The sequence below is a fragment of the Crinia signifera genome, chromosome 3 (genome assembly GCF_055691185.1).
Source record: "Crinia signifera chromosome 3, ASM5569118v1, whole genome shotgun sequence".
NCBI lineage: Eukaryota > Metazoa > Chordata > Amphibia > Anura > Myobatrachidae > Crinia > Crinia signifera.
The window spans coordinates 232,488,315-232,507,881 of record NC_139219.1 but is presented as its reverse complement, the minus strand read 5'-3'; the positions used below and the strand labels follow the sequence as shown (position 1 = coordinate 232,507,881).

The following is a 19,567-nucleotide window of genomic DNA, read 5'->3' as shown; positions in this document are numbered from 1 at the left end:
TGATTCCCTATCTCTCTCATTCTCCTCCTCTCTCTCCATTGCTCTCCCGTCTCATTTTTTCTCTCTCTAGCTAGCTATATATTGAGGAGGGCCACCAACTTTCATCTTGCCTCCGGACAACATGGATGAAATCACGCCACTGACTGTATGCACATTGAATGCAATTAAAAATAAAAATAAACACTTGAGATGTGATTTATTGCACAGAGAGCTCCAGTTGTGAAGTACAATGGAAAATGCTGCACTATATAAGGAACTGTAAATAAATAATTAAAGGAAAATCGCCGTGTGATATCGCATCACATACAATCGCACTTATGTATGGGCACCATAAGAGCATCATGGGATTGCATATCTCCTGGGAAATGGCCACTGTTTTGAAAAGAATACAAAAACAAACATCTTATTGTCAAACTTTATTAGTAAGAAATAAGCACCAGTGAGTTACATTTATTTAACTTTAAGAGACATGTAACGTGTTACAGCTAAAACACATGTTGATACAATATCACTTCACAATACAATGTGCAATTCCTGTTAACTTGGGGGAAAGATGTACATTTTGTCTCCTAAAATTAACTAAATTCCAGCAGTAAATGACTAGTTGAGCACCTAGAATTCTAGCAATACATGCTAGTATCAGTCAAGTAAAGAAACCCAGTCACTTGCTTTTCACGTTTCACATTCTAATCTGTAGAATGACTATTGTGGCTAAAGAGGTGAATCCCCAATTCCCCAATGGTCAATCTGGGCAAAATATAACAGGTTTGAAATGCACAACTTGCTGATTCCAATAATTTTTGGGATGGAATTCTTGGGTTGGAATTGGCAACATGGATTTTGCAGATAGATTGGCGATGTATGAGCCCCTTTAGCAGTCAGAAAGACATTAGTTGTATTTTCACTTATTTGTTTTAATTGTATAATTTACTTTGTAAGATTATTTACTAACATTGCTGAAAGGTGCAAAATGTACACTAAGATCATAGCAATCTGGCATTAAATGTCTTTAGATAACTTCTATCGGACAAATACATTTTTTTTTTTTTATTAGCTGCTATGGGTTCCTGTGTATTTGCATTGAGCAATAACAATAAATAATCTATTGGCTTACTATGGGGAAGTCAATGGTTTATAAATGCTAGTAAATGCAGGACTAGCACCCGCGTAAAATGTTGAATATTTGCAAGCAAATGTCCTAAGGTAACATTTATTTTCTTTATTACTACAATCAAGATGTTCAAGTTTAACATTCTTAAATTACTTAGAATTTACAAAATGCAGATTACATACCCCAAATAGCCAAAGAAAGGTACATATATCAGTTAAAGTGCCCATACACAGTACAGCTGACCCATCGCACAGCTTAAAATGCATGTGCTGCACATACTTTTTTAGCTAGATCGCATCGCATCCAAATTGCATGCAAATCACATGCAATCTAGTCCATAGCGCATGTACCGTGTATGGGCACTTTCATAAAATAAAATGCATTATACATAGATTTCTACAGTATATATGATTTATGTATGTGAAGCAGGATGGAGGGATGTCAAAATAGAGATTTCACACTCTAGCGCAGTGGTTCCCAAACTGTGTGCCTAGGCACCCTGGGGTGCCTCAGGACACTTGCAGGGGTGCCTTGGGTTGGTGGACCAGGATCAATTCATATTATTTATGGTCAATGTACCCAGTGCTTAAAGTGGTCCAAGGGAGGTGGTGGAACTCAACCCTCTACACCCACCCTTTCGGGCCACACCCATAGCACCTCCCACCTGGAATAAGCCACGCCCATAATGCCACCCTTACATGGTAGCAAGGGTATTCAGTGGTGGGCGGGGGGCAGGTATTCAGCAGGGGGCATCATAAAAACATAAAGGCCCACACAGTTACCTAGTACGCCTCACAAATCAAGCCCAAACAATGACAGGATACTGAAATCATTATATACTATCTATCTGTAATGCCATTTACACATTATGCCGCACATTGTGATGCCAATTACACATTACACCCCACACCGTAATGCCCATTCCACATTACTACAAACACCATGATGCCCATTATGCCGCACAACATGATGCCCATTACACATATGACCCCACAGTGCCAGATACATATGTCCCCACAGTGGCAGGCATGCCCCCACAGTGCCAGTCATACCCCCACAGTGCCAGATATGCCTCCACAGTGCCAGATATGCCCCCATAGTGCCAGACACATTTATGCCCCCACAGTGCCAGAAACAGATCTGCACCCATAGTGCCAGATATGCCTCCACAGTGTCAAATATGCCACCACAGTGTCAGATATGCCACCACAGTGCCAGATATGCCCCCACAGTGCCAGATACATACATGCCCCCAGAGTGCCAGACACATTTATGCCCCCACAGTGCCAGAAACAGATCTGCACCCATAGTGCCAGATATGCCTCCACAGTGCCAGATATGCCCCCACAGTGCCAGACACATATATATTCCCCCAGAGTGCCAGACACATATATGCCCCCACAGTGCCAGTTATGCCCCCACAGTGCCAGACACAGATCTGCACCCATAGTGCCAGATATGCCTCCAGTGTCAGATATGCCACCACAGTGCCAGATATGCCCCCACAGAGCTAGACACATATATGCCCCCACAGTGCCAGACACAGATATGCCCCCATAGTGCCAGATATTCCCACACAGTGCCAGCCTGGTATGCCCCTATAAACACATATTCCAACAATATGTAAAAGAATATCCCAGCAGCAGCACAACTCACCGTTGTTGCTGCTGCTGTTGGGGAGAGGAGAGTCCGTGTCATCCTCGAGTGCTGGCTGGCTCCTCGTCCTCCACTGCTGCTCCCCTTCGGAGGGGAGCGCATAACCCGTCTCTTCTTCCCCTTGCCATCAGCCGCCAAATCATCCCTTGCGGGCTGGCTCCTAATTGGCTGCCGGCCCACGAGCTCTGATTGGCTCGGGATCTGGCAGCCAAACAGGAGCCAGTCCACAAGCTCTGATTGACTGACGGCTGCAGTGCCCAGTCACAGGGAGAAAGCAGGCGGAGGTGCTACTGCTACACTGTGTACGGATGGCGGCTGGTAGGGTAGCCGTACACAGTGTGCTAGGCTGCTGCGGAGGCAGGGGGATGATAGGAGTGCTCCGGAGGCTGAGGTCTAATATGAGCCAGCCTGCTGGAGGAAATTTAAATATAATTGTGGCCATGCACGGTGGGTGGAAGGAGGCGGAACTGAGTTCCGGCTTCAATTACAACTGCCGGAACTCAGTTCTGCCCCGTTCCGGCCCACTTTAACCCCTGAATGTACCATTCAAAACCAGTGTTTGTGGCTGCCAATCATAACATATGTGGACAAACAGAAGCAAATCCTGTCCCTCACCAGATAACTGTGACATATAAGCACAATGCACTTAATTTAATATTTTTTTCTGAATTTCTCGATAAGAAGCATTTGGCCTAGGATTGCCTTGAAAATATTTTGATGCTCTAGGGCGCCATGATTCAAAAAAGTTTGGGAACCACTGCTCTAGCGGATTAATACGTATTGAACAGCAGCATGTTAGATGTGAGTAGTGAGGGAGCTCCCACCGCACTATATTTATGCCGCAACCGTTACGTGCTGTTGTCCAAGACTATAGAACTCACAAGGGTCAATGTAACAGGGTAGAGATCTAATATTAATTTCTATTTATAGAAATATGCTCATTAACTTTGTCTACACTCTGGCACAATCAGTGCGAAAGTTCATTTTTGGTGGAACAACCACATGAATAAATTGAGTTCAAGTCATGGGGTCTGACCCAAATACTGTAGACTCTTGGGACCAGTGGATGAAATTTTCATTATTCATCTTTTTCCCTGTTCCAGAGTGAGGGATTACTTCAGTGAGATTTGGGAACAAATAAGAAAGATTATTGGAAAACAAATTGAGCAAATCAGGCAATTGAGTAATGACCATAGAATAGTAATAACAGATTAATCTGAATTTTCCAGCTGTATTTTATAAACCTAATCAGTAAGCATATATTAACCTGATTTTCTTTCCTCAGATGTCTATGTTTAGGTCAAAATATTATTAGGGGTTTACATCTATTAATAAACAGGAAAAACTATGACTATGTAGGTAAAATAAGGTTACATAATGATTGGAGGAATTTGCACCTCTTTGAAACACGTTAGAAGTGTAATTTTCTCCCAGGGCATATTGGGACATTAACATGCAAACTGGGCAGTACAGGTTCCCCGGTCAATGACCTCTTCACAGCTTGTTTTTTAGGAGTTCCCAGAAAATGGTGTTCCGCAGATTCGGATTCAGAAGAAAGATGGAGGTTGTGGTGGAAATGTGAATGTGGTAAATGTGGTTTTGGTGGTGCCAGTGGGGCATGATGTTTTTCTCCTTGATCACTCGTTCTTATCTGCAAAATATGTCACATTTTTGCTGTGTTTATAACTGTTAGCCGTAAGAGCTGTAATAGACAACATAACCAGTAGGTGACAGGGTCACATAGGAAAAGATACTATAGAAAGCTAGAGAATAGTATTCAGGATATGGACCTTTAACATACTTCCAAATGGTCATTTCACCATCATTTTATGTAATTAGTTTTTTTTTTTTCGATTATAGTTAAATTATCAATTTTCATCATAAAAATTGTATTCTAATAGTAAATGACAAAAATACACTACTTCTGATTACAGAAAATTAGTTACAAGCAAATGAAGGGGCTAATTCAGCATTGATTGCTAATCAGATAATGGGTATGGGTCAATGGGTCGACCCAATACAGGTTGCCATGCATTGGGTCGGCAATTGAAGGTCGACAAGCCTTAGGTCGACACCTGAAATAGGTCTACATGGGTAAGGTTGACAAGGTCAAAAGATCAACACAAGCATTATGTCGACAATGGGAAGGTCGATAGTCAAAATGAGTTTTTCACGTTTTTTTGGCCCAAATGTTTACACAGTCGACATGGATACCGTCTAAGTGTACTGCGTCCCCTTCAGGCACACTATTTTATTATCCTACTACACCGTAGTGGATGTTAAGGCATGGAATAGCACCTGTCGGCACATGTCAGCTAAAAAAATATATAAAAAACTCATGTAGATCTTTTGACATTCCCATTGTCGACCTAATGATTGTGTCGACCTCCCGACCCTGTCGACCATACACATGTCCACCTATTTCAGGTGTCAACATAAGGCCTGGTATACCTATTGCATGTCAATTTTTTTAATGCGTTGCCTTTCGACCAACAATGGGCAACCTACTGAGTGTGGATCTAGACACTGTCGACCTATTAACCAAAACCTCATCTGGACATCCATTGGTCATATATTTGTTATCACTAAAAAGTCACCCTCCTACCTGTGGTTCATAGATTGTACATTGCACAGTGACATCTTCATCTACTGCATCATGATGTTTGACAACAGTCCCAGAACAAGATCCATAATGCTAAAAAAATAAGAGAATTCAAAAACTCAAAATGTTTCTGCAATTTATAGACAATTTTTCTAAAGCATTTATATGATAGATAAACTGTATTGAAAATAAGCATTAAAGTGTGTAAATTTGCACATATACTGTATGATATATGTCCAAATTTGAAATACTATATTTAGATTATTTAAATGTCATGTTAAGTATTTAACAGTATTTAAAAAATAGCAAGGAATTATGAAAGAAAAATGAATATGAAAGAAAAATGAATAGGCAAACCATTCATTCCATTTGATTTACTGTGACAAATACTTACCGCACTAGCACCAGTTTCCTCTACACAGGCAACAACACCATCATTTGCATCTTCTGTGGAGCAATTACTTGCTACAACAATAAACTCGGCACTTACTGTATCACTTGTGCCTCCCTGAAAGTATCAAATATGATTCTTAATTATGAAAACAGTGCAAGTATACACCTAATTATATATCTCACGTTATTAATCAATACTTTAGTGCCCCCCCCCCAATTAATTTAGTAATTTTTTACATAATTAACAATTAGCCACAGTAATTTACCATATGCTAATTGATCACCCTGGGTCCCGAAGTCAGCCAACAGCACTGCTAGTAATGTGGATTTCCTTTTAGGTCCTAACCACCCCAAAATGAAATATGCGATAAATCGCCTGTTATTATCAGGTGCAAACACAATGTTAACAGATGATTAGGATGTAGAAGTTTTCCTGGTTAACACTAGATAACAGCTCAAATGAATTGGTGAAAAAAGTTATGTAATTAAATAGCCCTTGTTCTATTTCTAATTATCTATTTATTTAGATTCCTCAAACTAATAGGGGGAAATGTAATAGGGGGCCAAATGTAATTTTATTTTGCAGTGGAAATGATTGCTGCTTTAAAAAAACTGGAGATTTCTTACCAAATCTCTCACTTTCTGAATCTCTCATCCTATTAAATTTCACCCATAATGTGAATACACAGTGAGATTCAGGCTTATGCTTAATTTTGACGATCCGGTTTTGGCTAACTGCACTTAAGATTTACTTTACTTTTTTTTAAAGTGGCAATCATTTACACTGTAAAACCAGTTTAACTTTGAAGTGTAGACAAGTGCTGCTTTAAAAAAACGGAAGATTTCTTACCAAATCTCTCATTTTCTGAATCTCTCATCCTATTAAATTTCACCCTATGTTGCTATTGGCCTAAGGCCAAAGGCGACATAATCAAGATAGACTTGCCTGCACAGTCTATTTAGCCATTCAAACCATGGGGCTGCGCATCAGGATCACATGTGGCTTAACACTGTGAGATTTTGACTACCTTGCTATTCAATAGACAAAATCGTACTTTGTGTACACACTTTAAGTTATTGAATCTGTCCCCAGCTTTCACAAAAACATGAATATTTTGTGAATCATCTCAAAGAACATACCTTGTCTTGATTAAATATTCTAAAATGCCAAAATTCGCCAAAATTTCTTGGATTTTAGAAGCATTTCAAAAACTTTAGAAAGTTTTCGCCCTAATGCAATACTGAAAAATTCCAATTTTTTTTTGCCCTGCTACATTTCTGTACTTTTATCAAAAGCTCTTTGATCAGCATAGAGGTTATTTTTAATAGTATCTCACTCTCACTCTTATTCATGCTCTGACCAGAATGTACAATAATGTCATAATATATAGAAGTGGAAAGGTTAAGCCCCATATCAGAAGTATTCCAAAAACACAATAAAAAAAGTTTATGTGTAATTGTTGTCAGATAAGACACAAATTCAAATTGATATATAAAACAGTTACAAACAATACCTGGATCTTTCCCCGGCCAATCTCATGGAGTCTATAAAACACAGTATTGTTTCCACTGTTAAATTTATGGAGCGACACATCAACAGCATGAATGACTTGGCTGTTATTTAGAGGAGCCAACATGGCGCAACCAGGACAAATCCTTTGCAAGTTTTCTGCTGAATCTAAAGTAAGGAAGTGAATAGGAAAATGGATGTAAACTAAATTGTTCCAAAATTTGAATTTTAACATCTTAAAATAATCGAAAAATACTGTACAACATTTACAAGATTGCAGTCATCAGACAGGATTGCTGCTTGAGTAGTCAATCGTCCAGGCAAACTGTACATGTTCTACACCTGTGGTAGCCAACTCCAGTCCTCAAGAGCTACCAACAGTTAACGTTTTCCACATCTCCTCAAAGAATCACAAGTAAAGTATTTAGCTCCACCTGTGGATCTTTTAAAATGTGTCAGTCAGTAACGAGTGCAGTTGTGTACCTGCGAGGTGAGCTGGAAAACGTGAACTGTTGGTAGCTCTCGAGGACTGGAGTCGTCTACCACTGTTCTACACCATCTCGGTGTAGAACACTTTTGCACATTCCCATTTTCAGATTAGTGGAAGTCTAATGGGGCCGACACACGCAGAGATTTCAGGGCATTTTCTAAGCGATCTCACTAGATCACTTTGAAAATATCCCTACATCGCTCCATGTGTGGGGGCCATATCGTCAGAGATGCACGGCCGGCGTTTTGCTATCACCATGCAATTAATATCCAGCATGCTGGATAAATCTACTTAATTATTGTATACAATATTGTATACAATATCGCATCTCATCGCTGCTTTGCGATGAGATGAGATCTAGTACAAAAAGTATGTGAAGCACATACTTTTTGTACTAGATCTCATGTCATCGCAAAACCGAGATGCGATGAGATGCGATATTGTATACATTATTGTATACAATAATTGTAGCATGTATGGGCACCTTAAATCGCCGGTCAGGGCCAGTGTCCTCACCGGAGAACACTGGCCCTGACAGATTGCTCAGAACACAGCGCAGACACTTTGCCGTTCAGCACTGTGTTCTGAGAGATCTTGCTCAACGATCTGAGCAATCTACCGATCGGTCAGCAGGGTTGCCCCGTGTGTAGGCCCCTTTAGACCTACTCACATTTGCACAGATGGCAAAGTCTCATCAATGTATCAGGATTTGCGGATGGAGATTAGCGATCCATTCAAAATTAATTCGCAATTTTGCAAGGGGCATTTTTTTCTTTCTGTTTGGCCAGTGGCTTTCACCATGCAGTCCATTACGGATTCTGTGATTAGCGATCCATGCTGAATTAGGCCCTTAGTGTTGAATGAAACTGATCATTGTGAAAGGCATGATTCCTACTTTTATTATGCCATCATACTTTAAAAGTGGAATTACCTAGTTCAGACTTGCACCTACTACCAATGACTGTAAAGGTGCCATTTATCTTGCTGATTTTTACATCGCAATCACCTTCCACTGCCTGTAAAAAAAAAATATATATATAGTAATAAAAATATACTGCTTTATGATTAGGCATTTCAAGAACACCACCACTACCACCCTTCTCTCCAAAAACTGTATTGCAAACAGCATATATATTAGAATTAGAAATCTATCATGATTATTTTTTTATTTTAAGTCCTTCCTGACTGTGTTGAAGTACAATAAGAAGGTGAAAGAGTGGGAGAGACAGGATAAAATAGAAGGTGTTACAGTGGTGGACTCAGGATAGAATAGGAGGTAATACAGTCTGAGAAGTAGCTAGATGACATGGTACCCAGAGCCACGGTATGTTTCTGCCCCCCCCCCCCCCCCATCCCAGTCATTTTTCATTCTTATAGTAATGCTTCTTACATATGATGCCACACAAACTGTAATGCCCATTAGAGAATATGCCGCACACCGTAGAGCCCTTTACACATGATGACCCACACCGTAATGCCTAGTAGACATTATGCCACACACCACAATCCTTACATAACATTATACCACACGCTATATACACTTTTATGCCACACCGTAATGCTCATTACACATTATGCCACACATTGTAATGATTTACATGCAAAGGCATAATTATACATTTTGCACACCCCCATGGCATTTTAGTGCCACTTACACATAATGCACCCTGCTTACACGCATAATGCCTTCTGTAGTGTCGCACACACATATAATGACCCCCAGCAGTGCCCCATGACACACATAGGGGCAGATGTATTAAGCCTTAACAAGAGATAAATGCAAGGGTGATAAAGAGAGATAAACATCCAGCCAATCAGCTCCTTACTGAATTTTTTTAAACACAGCCTGTAACATGGCAGCAAGGAGCTGATTTATCTCTTGTTAAGGCTTAATACATCTGCCCCATAATAGTACCAGTAGTGCAGCTTTCACATATAATAACCCCCTGTAGTGCCACTGCGTTACACAGATAATGGAAATACTAGTGCTGCTTACAAATATATTGCCCCCCCCCCCTGTAGTGCTGCTGCCTTACACACATAATGCCCCTACTAGTGCTGCTTACACATATAACACCCCCAGTAGTGCTGCTTAAACAAATAATGCCAATGTTATTATTATTATTATTATTATTATTATAATTTTATTTATAAGGCGCCACAAGTGTTTCGCAGCGCCGTACAAAGGAACAATACAGGGAGACAAAGCTTGGCATAACATTGAATAAATAACAAAAATACAGTACAAATAAATAGCGCCACAGATCAATACACAGTACAGCTTAAATGTAAGTAGTGAGGACTCAATCAACATACAACTAGAGGCTTGATGCCAATGATGGAGAGGAGTATGCGGACAAAGATGGTCACTGAGTGTTGGAGTATAGGAGAGCTGTGAGTGAAATGTGAAGAGAAGTGGGCTTTGACAACAGGAGGGAAGAGGGCCCTGCTCAGAGGAGCTTACAATCTAGTAGGAAGGGGAGACAGACAGATTACAAGAGGTGCAAGCGAGTGGGTGGTGATTAGATAGCAGGATGTAAAAAGGCAAGGGGTCGGAGAACCAGCTGGTTTATGCAGTGGAAGGGTACGCTTTGATGAATAGGTGAGTTTTCAGTGCCCGTTTGAAGCTTTGCAAGGTCGGGGAGAGTCTAATGGAGCGAGGGAGTGCGTTCCACTGAAGGGGTGCAGCACGGGCAAAGTCCTGTACTCTAGCATGGGAAGCAGTGATCAGGGTGGAGGAGAGACGACAGTCGTCAGCCGACCGTAGAGGGCGGGAGGGTGTATGAATGGAGATGAGGTTAGAGATATATGGAGCAATGGAATTAGAGATGGCCCTGTATGTGAGTGTGAGGTGTTTGAAGAGGATTCTGTAGGGGAATGGAAGCCAGTGCAGATTTTGTTGAAGGGGAGTGGCAGAATTAGAGCGGCGGGAGAGGAAGATAAGCCTGGCTGCAGCATTGAGGACAGATTGGAGAGGAGCCAGTTGGGATTGAGCGAGGCCGGTGAGGAGAACATTGCAGTAGTCGAGCCGTGAGATGACCAGTGAGTGGATGATCAGCTTAGTTGCACTCTGTGAGAGAAAGGGCCTGATGCGAGCAATGTTGCGTAACTGGAACCGGCAAGAATGGGCCAGGGCTTGGATGTGGGGTGCAAAGGAGAGGGAGGAGTCAAGAGTGACACCCAGGCAGTGGAGTTGGGGAACGGGGGAGATGATGGTGTTGTTAACAGTGATAGAGATATTAGTAGGGGGCATAGCTCTGGGTGGGGGAAAGATAATAAGTTCGGTTTTGTCCATTTTCAGCTTCAGAAATCGCTCAGACATCCAGGTGGAGATGGCAGAGAGGCAGTTGGAAACTTGAGAGAAAACAGTGGGGGACAGATCAGGAGAGGAGAGGTAGATTTGGGTGTCATCCGCATAGAGGTGATATTGGAAGCCAAAGGAGTTAATGAGTGCACCCAGAGAGGAGGTGTACAGAGAGAACAGAAGGGGGCCAAGGACGGAACCCTGAGGGACCCCGACAGGAAGGATTGAAGGTGGTGAGGTAGAGCCAGAGGCAGAGACTGAGAAGGAACGGTTGAAGAGGTAAGAGGAAAACCAGTTGAAGACTGTGCCAGAGAGGCCAATGTTTTGGAGTGTGTGTAGGAGGAGAGGGTGATCCACAGTGTCAAAGGCAGCAGATCCAAAAGGATAAGCAGGGAGAAGTGACCCTTGGTTTTGGCTGACAGCAGGTCATTGGTGACTTTCACTAGGGCAGTCTCAGTGGAATGAAGTGGGCGAAAGCCAGATTGAAGGGGATCAAGGATGGAGTGGTCAGACAAGTAGCTGGTGAGACGCCTGTAAACCAGCCGTTCTAGTATTTTAGAGGCAAATGGGAGAAGAGAGATAGGGCGGTAGCTTGTGGGAGATAAAGGGTCCAGGTTTGGTTTTTTAAGAATAGGCGAGACCAGAGCATGTTTGAAGGGTGAGGGAAAGATGACAGTAGAAAGAGATAGGTTAAAGAGGTGAGCAATGTAGTGCCGCTTAGCTATATTCTGGTTGCCAAGTGTTCCATGCTTCTTGGCAGGGGCGAATTACATGCCTGTTGTCAAGGGGGATTACATGCCCATTGCCATAGGGGATTACATGCTTGTTGCCAGGATTGATAACATGTTTGTTGCCAAGAGGGATTACATGCTTGTTGCCATAGGGGGTTACATGCTTGTGGCCAGGAGTGATTACATGGTTGTTGACAAGGGGGATTGCATGCTCATTGCCCAGGGGGAGTTAAATGCTCGTAGCCCAGAAGGAATTAAATTACCCGCCCACCCACCTGCCTGTCCCCCGCGGAGGCGCAGAGTCTCTGACAGTATTACAAAGACCCTGCGTCCCTCTAAAAAAGGGGACAGCCGCTAGAGTTCCTCCTGCACCTTTAGCATCTGTCAATGCGACAGACGCAGGACCTCTAGTGTGTCTTTTCTGTGGCGGCAGCCGGAGCGCAGGGTCTCTGTAATGCTGTCAGACAGAGACTCTGCACCTCCGCTGCGGACGGGCGGGTGGCATCTGAAGGTAGGACCTTTGGGCAGCAAGTGTGGTGCCAGGCGCCCTGCTACTCTTCAGTGCCGGAGCTCGCGCTCTGTCATCTCCACCCTCACTACGCCCCTGCATATAAATATGAATCTCATGGCAGATAAGAAATAATTGGCCTATCTAGCTTGCCCATGTACACACACACACACTTTACTAGGGTTCATTTGATTGATAGGATTCAAATAACCTACTGGTAAATTTTAGAATTGGGGGAGGGAAATGGAACACCCGGAGGAAACCCATTTAAGCACAGAGAGACTATACAAACTCCACACAGTATATTTACATTCTTCCTTACATACCTGTTCTGAGCTCTACCACCTTATTTATGCTTTCTGTTTCCCTTGCTCTATAAATGTCCTATTGTTTCATGTCTCCACTACTCTAACACTCTACATAATAAACTTTTTATTACTTGTCTTTCAGGTCTGACCCTAGCATTTTTCTAGTCTATCCTGTCTTGCATAGTCACCAGATTATTTGCACGAAGCAGTGCGGGTGGGGGGCGTGGAGCAGCACACATGGGTCACGCCCATGGGAATGCCCAGCTTTTCATGGGCGCCCTCATGAAAATTCTGGGCATTCCCATGGTAATTTGCCCGTGACGCAGGTGGCGGGGTTGGGCAGCTGACATCCGGTGATGTTCTCTTCCTGTTCAAGTCACCAGATTGACTCAGATTTGCAAGTGCTGTAGAAATCATTCAATGGTCGGCAACCAACGAATGATTTCGGTCCCACAGTGCACATGTGTGAGCCATTCGTCCGAATGAAGCCTGATTGACATGCGATTTGGAGTGAGGGCCACTGATGTCATCAGCGACGTCCTTCTCCCCATGTCCATCGCAGCGCTTGTGTGCATGGCTGCAAATATGGGAACAAGGGCAGGAGGTCAGTGCGGTGGCAGTTTATCGAACTGCTGGGCTCCGAAATCCCACAACCCAGTGATCAGACCTGAATCGGGGCCCTAGTGGCTGCTGAACAGGATGTGGAGAAGGGGGATTTCCAGGCAACTGCAAACCCCCCCTGCATTTGCCCATGTGTACATGTAATATTATGTCTAAGCTAATTACCTTTAACTTTTAAACGTATCTACTTAAAGACCTGTGATCCTATTTTCTATTCCGTATCTGAACTATTAGGACATCCTGCTGTTTGGTAACTTTTAATTTGGATGGAAATATTCGGTACTTGTTTCCTAGCACAGCGCCCACTAAGCAAATAGCTTAGTTGGCTATACTGCGTAGGAAAATGCGATGTCCATATTAAGTGCACAGGAGTGCTTATACAATGAAATATTGCATAGGATCGCAGGGCACCAAATGGGATGCGATGCGATATTTCATTGTAAAAGCACCCATGCCATGTGATGTGATGGGTGCTTACTATGCCATTGCGTCACCCCCAGTATCCACGCCACCCCGAAGCGTGGCGAGCGGTGGCGGAACGGAACCTTTTCATACCACCACTATCCACGACGGCGTGGAGTTGAGTTTATTTAGTGTGGTGAGCGCAGCGATCAGGGGTGGAAAACATGTAAAGTAATGCGCGTCCGCTCACCACGCTTCGGGCTCGGTGGTTTGCTGCGCTTGCCACACTATATTAATTCAACCCCACGCTGGCGTGGATAGTGGGGGTATGAAAAGGTCAGAGGACGCGTTCAGTCGCCCCTCGAGGGGCTCGCTGCGTTCGCCATGCTTCGGGTTGGCGTGGATAGTGGGGGTGTTTTAGGAACACATTCACACCAGCCATATCATACATGTGAAAATATGGAAAAAAGATTTACTAATATCAGGTATGATGGTCAGTTTTTATTAAAACTGATCAAATATTTCTCAGATGTCTGTTGAAATTCTTCAACTCCCAAATGCTAATTCAGATTTTAATTGGAAAGACATTCAAATATTTGGAAATACAGTGGCCACACCATTGGGTATCACCATTCAAGGTGGTGGCACCAAAATGCCTGCTCCTCCTCAGTGAATAAGAGCTGGGCGCTGCACTGTGATGTTATTGTTCAGTGCCCAATTCCCAAACACTGAGGGGGAGCCGGCGGTGTGGGGAGAGTGTCTGGCGGGATCCCAGCATGTAGTGCTGGTCATGCACCCGGAGGGGTAACAATTGTGATTAAAATTGGAGTGTGGAATGCATACTCTCCCACAAGTTGCCGAAGACTTTGCTGTGCAGACTCCTGCACCCATGGAAGAGAGGCCACATCTCCCGCATCCCGTCTGCTTTACTAGCGAAGTGGGGAGGATAAGGAGATTAACAGAGATACCCAGCAATGAATGGAGGGGGAACAAAGTTTGCAAATTCACATCATTTAGTCCTACCCCTACTGTGGACCATTTTGGACGTGGGTTTAATGACATAGCAATCTGGCCCCACCCACCAAAGTGCTAGGCAGCATCTTCTCTTGGAGAGGAGATACAGTATGAAAAGTAGGTAATATGGGGTGTGCCATGAGAACACAACCCTTCCCAAGTGGCTACACCACCTATTTGGGGGTTTGTGGGGTTTATTGGATGCACTTGTTGACACCGACCCTAGTGACGCCACTGATAACTATATGCTATTGGAAACATTGTCTATTGTTTTGGCAGTAAGCTTTTTATCTTTAATATATTTATTTGAATTCTCTAAGTCTGAAACTTGCTTTATTAATAAATGTATGCTAAGCAATATTTTTATTTTATACAGTATATACCAGTGGTTCCCCAAAGGCACCCTAGATAATCAGAATGTTTTTCATGGCACCCTAGGCAGGGCCGGATTAACAAAAAGTAGGCCCATCATCATGACAGCATGATGACCACCAGACAGACATCAGCCGACCACATAGTTAGCCCGAAATCAAAAGTATTAAAACTGCATTTCTATTTTACACATTTACACATTTACAGTATGCAATGTTTGTACTTTTATACAAAAATTGCACTTGGGATTATAGTGTATGGGTTCTAGTTCTACATGCCTACATGGAATTGGAGCCACCCCCTCCATTTTTCATAATAGACCCTTGAACATTTTCAGTGCCAGGCCCACGAGGCCCTTTATATGGTCTAACCTCTAGGCCAGTGGGTGCCAAGCCGTCGCTCGCGAGCTACTGGAAGCTCGCGGCAGCGATTCGGGTGGCTTGACCACTGCCGCCCACCCGCCCATCTCTCCCTCCCTCTATCCCCGGCACTATTTCCGAGGGGGAGGAGAGCGCATTGCACATCTCTCCTTCCCCTCAGCGTATATCCCTGTGACTGGGCCACCATCAGCCAATCAGAGCTCGCGGGCCGGCAGCCAAGCAGGAGCCGACCCGCGAGCTTTGATTTGCTGATTGCTCAGGCCCAGTCACAGGGAAGGGAAGAGAGTGAACAGACGCGCCATGCCTAAGAAGGGGAGACGCAGTGGCGAGATGATGTGTGTAACCCAGCATCAGGGCAGACAGGGAGCCGGGTGATGAGCCAGCGCCCGCGAAGAGACGCATATCTACACGCCGGGTGCTCCGGCGGTGACTGACAGGAGGAAGGCGGCAGATCAAAGGAGGAGGCCACAGCGGAAAGAGTGACATGCCGGAGCCTGCATCTGATTCAGTTCTGAGGTACCATTCCCTGGTCTTCCCATCCACTCATTCGCCCCTTACCCACCAACGCTTACCCTATCTCTGACTGCAAGCACTTAGAGGTGCCTCACCTGAAACCCCAGCAGGGCTCATAGAGACACTGTGTATGGCACTATTGTGGGCATATCTGACACTATTGTGGGCATATTTGACACTATTGTGGGCATATCTGGCACTGTGAGGGCATTGCTGGCACTGTGAGGGCATTGCTGGCACTGTGAGGGCATTGCTGGCACTGGGGCATACCTGTTTCTGGCACTGTGGGGGCATACCTGGCACTGTGGGGGCAAAACCGGCACTGTGGTGTATACTTATTCCCGGCACTGTGGGGCATACTTGTTGCGGGCACTGTGGGGGCATTGTGGGCACTGTGAGGGCATTGCAGGGGCATTGCTGGAACTGTGGGGCAAACCTGTTTCTGGCGCTGGGGGGGGGGCATACCCGGCACTGAGGGAGCATACCCGACACCGGGGGGGGCATACCTGGCACTGTGGGGGCATACCTGTTTCTGGCACTGTGGGGGCATACCCAGCTCCATGAGGTCATACCTGGCACCATGGGGGTATTCCTGTTTCTGGCTCTGTGGGGGCATACCTGGCACAGTGGGAGCATATGTGTATCTGACACTATTGGGGGCATATGTGTATCTGGCACTATTGGGGACATATGTGCATATGGCACTATTGAGGTCATATGTGTATCACACCCCCATTTTCATTGGACGCACGATGTGGTATGCTACACCCATTCACACAGTGTGGTATGTGGCATAATGTGTCAGGGGCATTACAGTGTGTGGCATAATGTGTAAAGGGCATTATTTGGTTGTTAGGCAGATTTTTTTTTTTACATTTTAGTAGCTTGTGTGGTTTATTTTGCTGCGAGTAGCTCACACACCATAAAAGGTTGGAGCCCTCTGCCCTAGGCTAAAAGTTGTCCACATACTTTATGATTGGAAGCCATAAGCTCTGGTTTTGCCTATTGCATTCACCATATATAATTGTTGGTCTTGGACCTGAGGCACCCTGCAAGTGTCATGAGGAACACCAAGGTGCCTATGTGCACAGTTTAGGAACCACTGATATATACGTATGTGGTCATATACCCAGGAAATCACATCAACCAGAAATATAAGTAATTGCTGTGGCTAGTGATAATGACACGATCAGAAGCACAGTTAAAAAATGACATATTTTCATTAGAAGGGCAATGTGTTAGTAGGGGGAAATTTTGCACTAACCAATCATCTTCTGTAACTTTACAAGCTGTGCTAGAAAAATTACAGCTAGAGGCTGATTAGATGGTACTTTATCCTTTCCACTTTTATCTCTTTCCACCTTATCTCTCACCAAGATGTGAGAATACTGCCCACAAGGCTGGTCTATAAAAATAATTCTCCAATATAATTAAAATAAGGTCTTTCCAAGCAACACAAACTGTTTTCCTGTGTATGTGAAGCACTGAGGTCACGTCTTTGTTACTACCGATTGTAAATATATACACTAAAACGTTGTAGTTATTATGTCATACAAACATGCAAACCTGTTATTTGGTCTGATTGATGGACAACTAGAGTTCAGAAACACAGTACATCTGAGATACTTGATGACACAATAGCAAATCTCCATACAGTACATGCTCTCACAGAAGGCATAGTGTAGATCCCACCTAATTGGAACTTTCTTTTCTCATTCAGAACAAGTGTTAGGATGGAAACACGTGGTGCGATGTTACGTCTTTTTGGTTTAAATGAACAGAACCTCTGAACAAGCTTAACCGTGTCTTTAGAATAATACCCCTTTCAGACAGAAAAGTCTGAAAAAAATCACGGCAAATACACTGCATTTCAAATTGCGTGTCATTTTGCCGGGAGCAGCCTGACCCCCCTTCACACGGAAGAAATAAATTACCGGGTTGAAAATTTCTACCCGGTAATTTGCTGAATAACACGGGTATTTAGTCTGTGTGAAAGGGTCATCACTGTCAATTCCAAGGTCAGAGACACGGGATTTAAGACAGGGGTGTGCCCTTTCACACAGAAAAAGGAACCGTGTATTTAATGAAATTTCCAGGTGGAACTGCTTCACCCGGGTATTTAATTTTCTGTGTGAAAGGGGTAAAAGTCAGTACATGCCCTGCATATAAGGTTTTGTGAGGCACATACTATTCATTCCAAGTTACACTGCTATCCCAATAACATTTACACATACCTGTTCAATCACCGGCCTCACAGGACATTTCTCTAATGGTGTTGGACTGACAGATGGACATTTCGTCTCCAAGAGATCTAACTCCAAGAAGAAACTCTCACTGTCGTCATTCTTGAAAACAAATGAAAAGAATACAACTTTTTTCTTTATTGCCAACAATCTAAATTGTATTTTGTTTCTATCATCATAGGTGGGCTTATTATTATGCTGTTAGAAATATAACAATTAAAATAAATGATTCACATAAAAGCATTATTTAGGATAGAAAACACAACGTTCTTCACCTTCGCATTGAACATCACCTGACACTTGATGGTGTGGTCATCTGTTATCTACAAATCGGTCTGATTAAACATTCAGAAACATGCAAAGTTTAATACATACATTTTTTTTTAGATGATACATTATCTAAAAATTCAAAGTAAGCTTTCAAGAAAAGATTGTATCCTCTTTTTCTTTTAGACTTACCGAAGACAAAACTTTGATTTTCTCAATCTGATTTAACGTATACTTGTATCCAGTTTTGTGATGATCATTAATGTAACTAACAGCCACAGCAGCTGCCTCGTGAGCCTCTGCATCATCACAGTTTACAAGTCTGCCACTAGGTATAGAATGCGCTATGAAAGCAGAACCAAAGAATATCTGAGCCAAAAACAAGGTTGCAAGAAGTAGCCTCATGATGCTCCACTATGTCAGGACTGTCTATGAGGACTGTGCTCTGCATGGCAACATCCTTTTATATATAATGATATATACATATAAGGGATTTCAATCATGCCAGGAAAAATATTTGTTCTGGCACATAAAGACTGCACACATGAAACAGAAAAACAAACACTTAGGTAACCAATTTGTCTAGTTAACCTTTCGTAGAGGGAAACTGATTCATCTGAAACAATGAAATGCAGATATTACGGGGGAAATTTACTAGTGAAAATACGCCTAAAATAGTCTTATATGTATACACAAATACGCTTATTTTAGGCGTATTCCTATTTTTGGCATGTACTATGCAAAAAATACGTCAAATCGTATTTGTATTCATGGCACATTCGTATTCCTATTTATGAATAGGAATGCACACGCCATCGAAAGAATACGCCTTGAATTTTACATTACTCTAATGTAATTTAGAAATGTACTATCAAGTTTTAAAATACGAATGTATACTAGGCATATTCTAGTACAAGTTGTAAAAAATACACCTTCTTTTGCAGGTATATTTCACAAAAACAGACTTTTAACTAGAGATGTGCAGGTTCTGATTTACTCTGATTTCAAAGCAGGATCTTATTGGCTATCCCAAATCACATGACAGTTGTTGACAGTTGATACTTTTAACATGTGCGAACAATCACATATTAGCCCACAGATAATCCAAGGCACAAATGTGTGCCATATGAAAGGCCATTAAG

At 43.0% G+C, this 19,567-nt stretch overlaps 1 protein-coding gene across 1 annotated transcript; it reads right to left on the bottom strand.

The window, feature by feature from the left end:
• Positions 1-403: 403 nt before the first annotated feature.
• Positions 404-18,878, bottom strand: AHSG (alpha 2-HS glycoprotein). Its single transcript, XM_083177626.1, has 7 exons — positions 18,618-18,878; positions 18,150-18,260; positions 8,694-8,778; positions 7,277-7,440; positions 5,764-5,877; positions 5,373-5,462; positions 404-4,418 (listed from the first exon to the last, which is right to left on the bottom strand). The coding sequence occupies exons 1-7, from the start codon at positions 18,828-18,830 to the stop codon at positions 4,179-4,181; spliced, it is 1,017 nt and encodes a 338-aa protein (XP_083033752.1). The 5' UTR covers positions 18,831-18,878; the 3' UTR covers positions 404-4,178.
• Between the last annotated feature and the right edge of the window lie 689 nt (positions 18,879-19,567).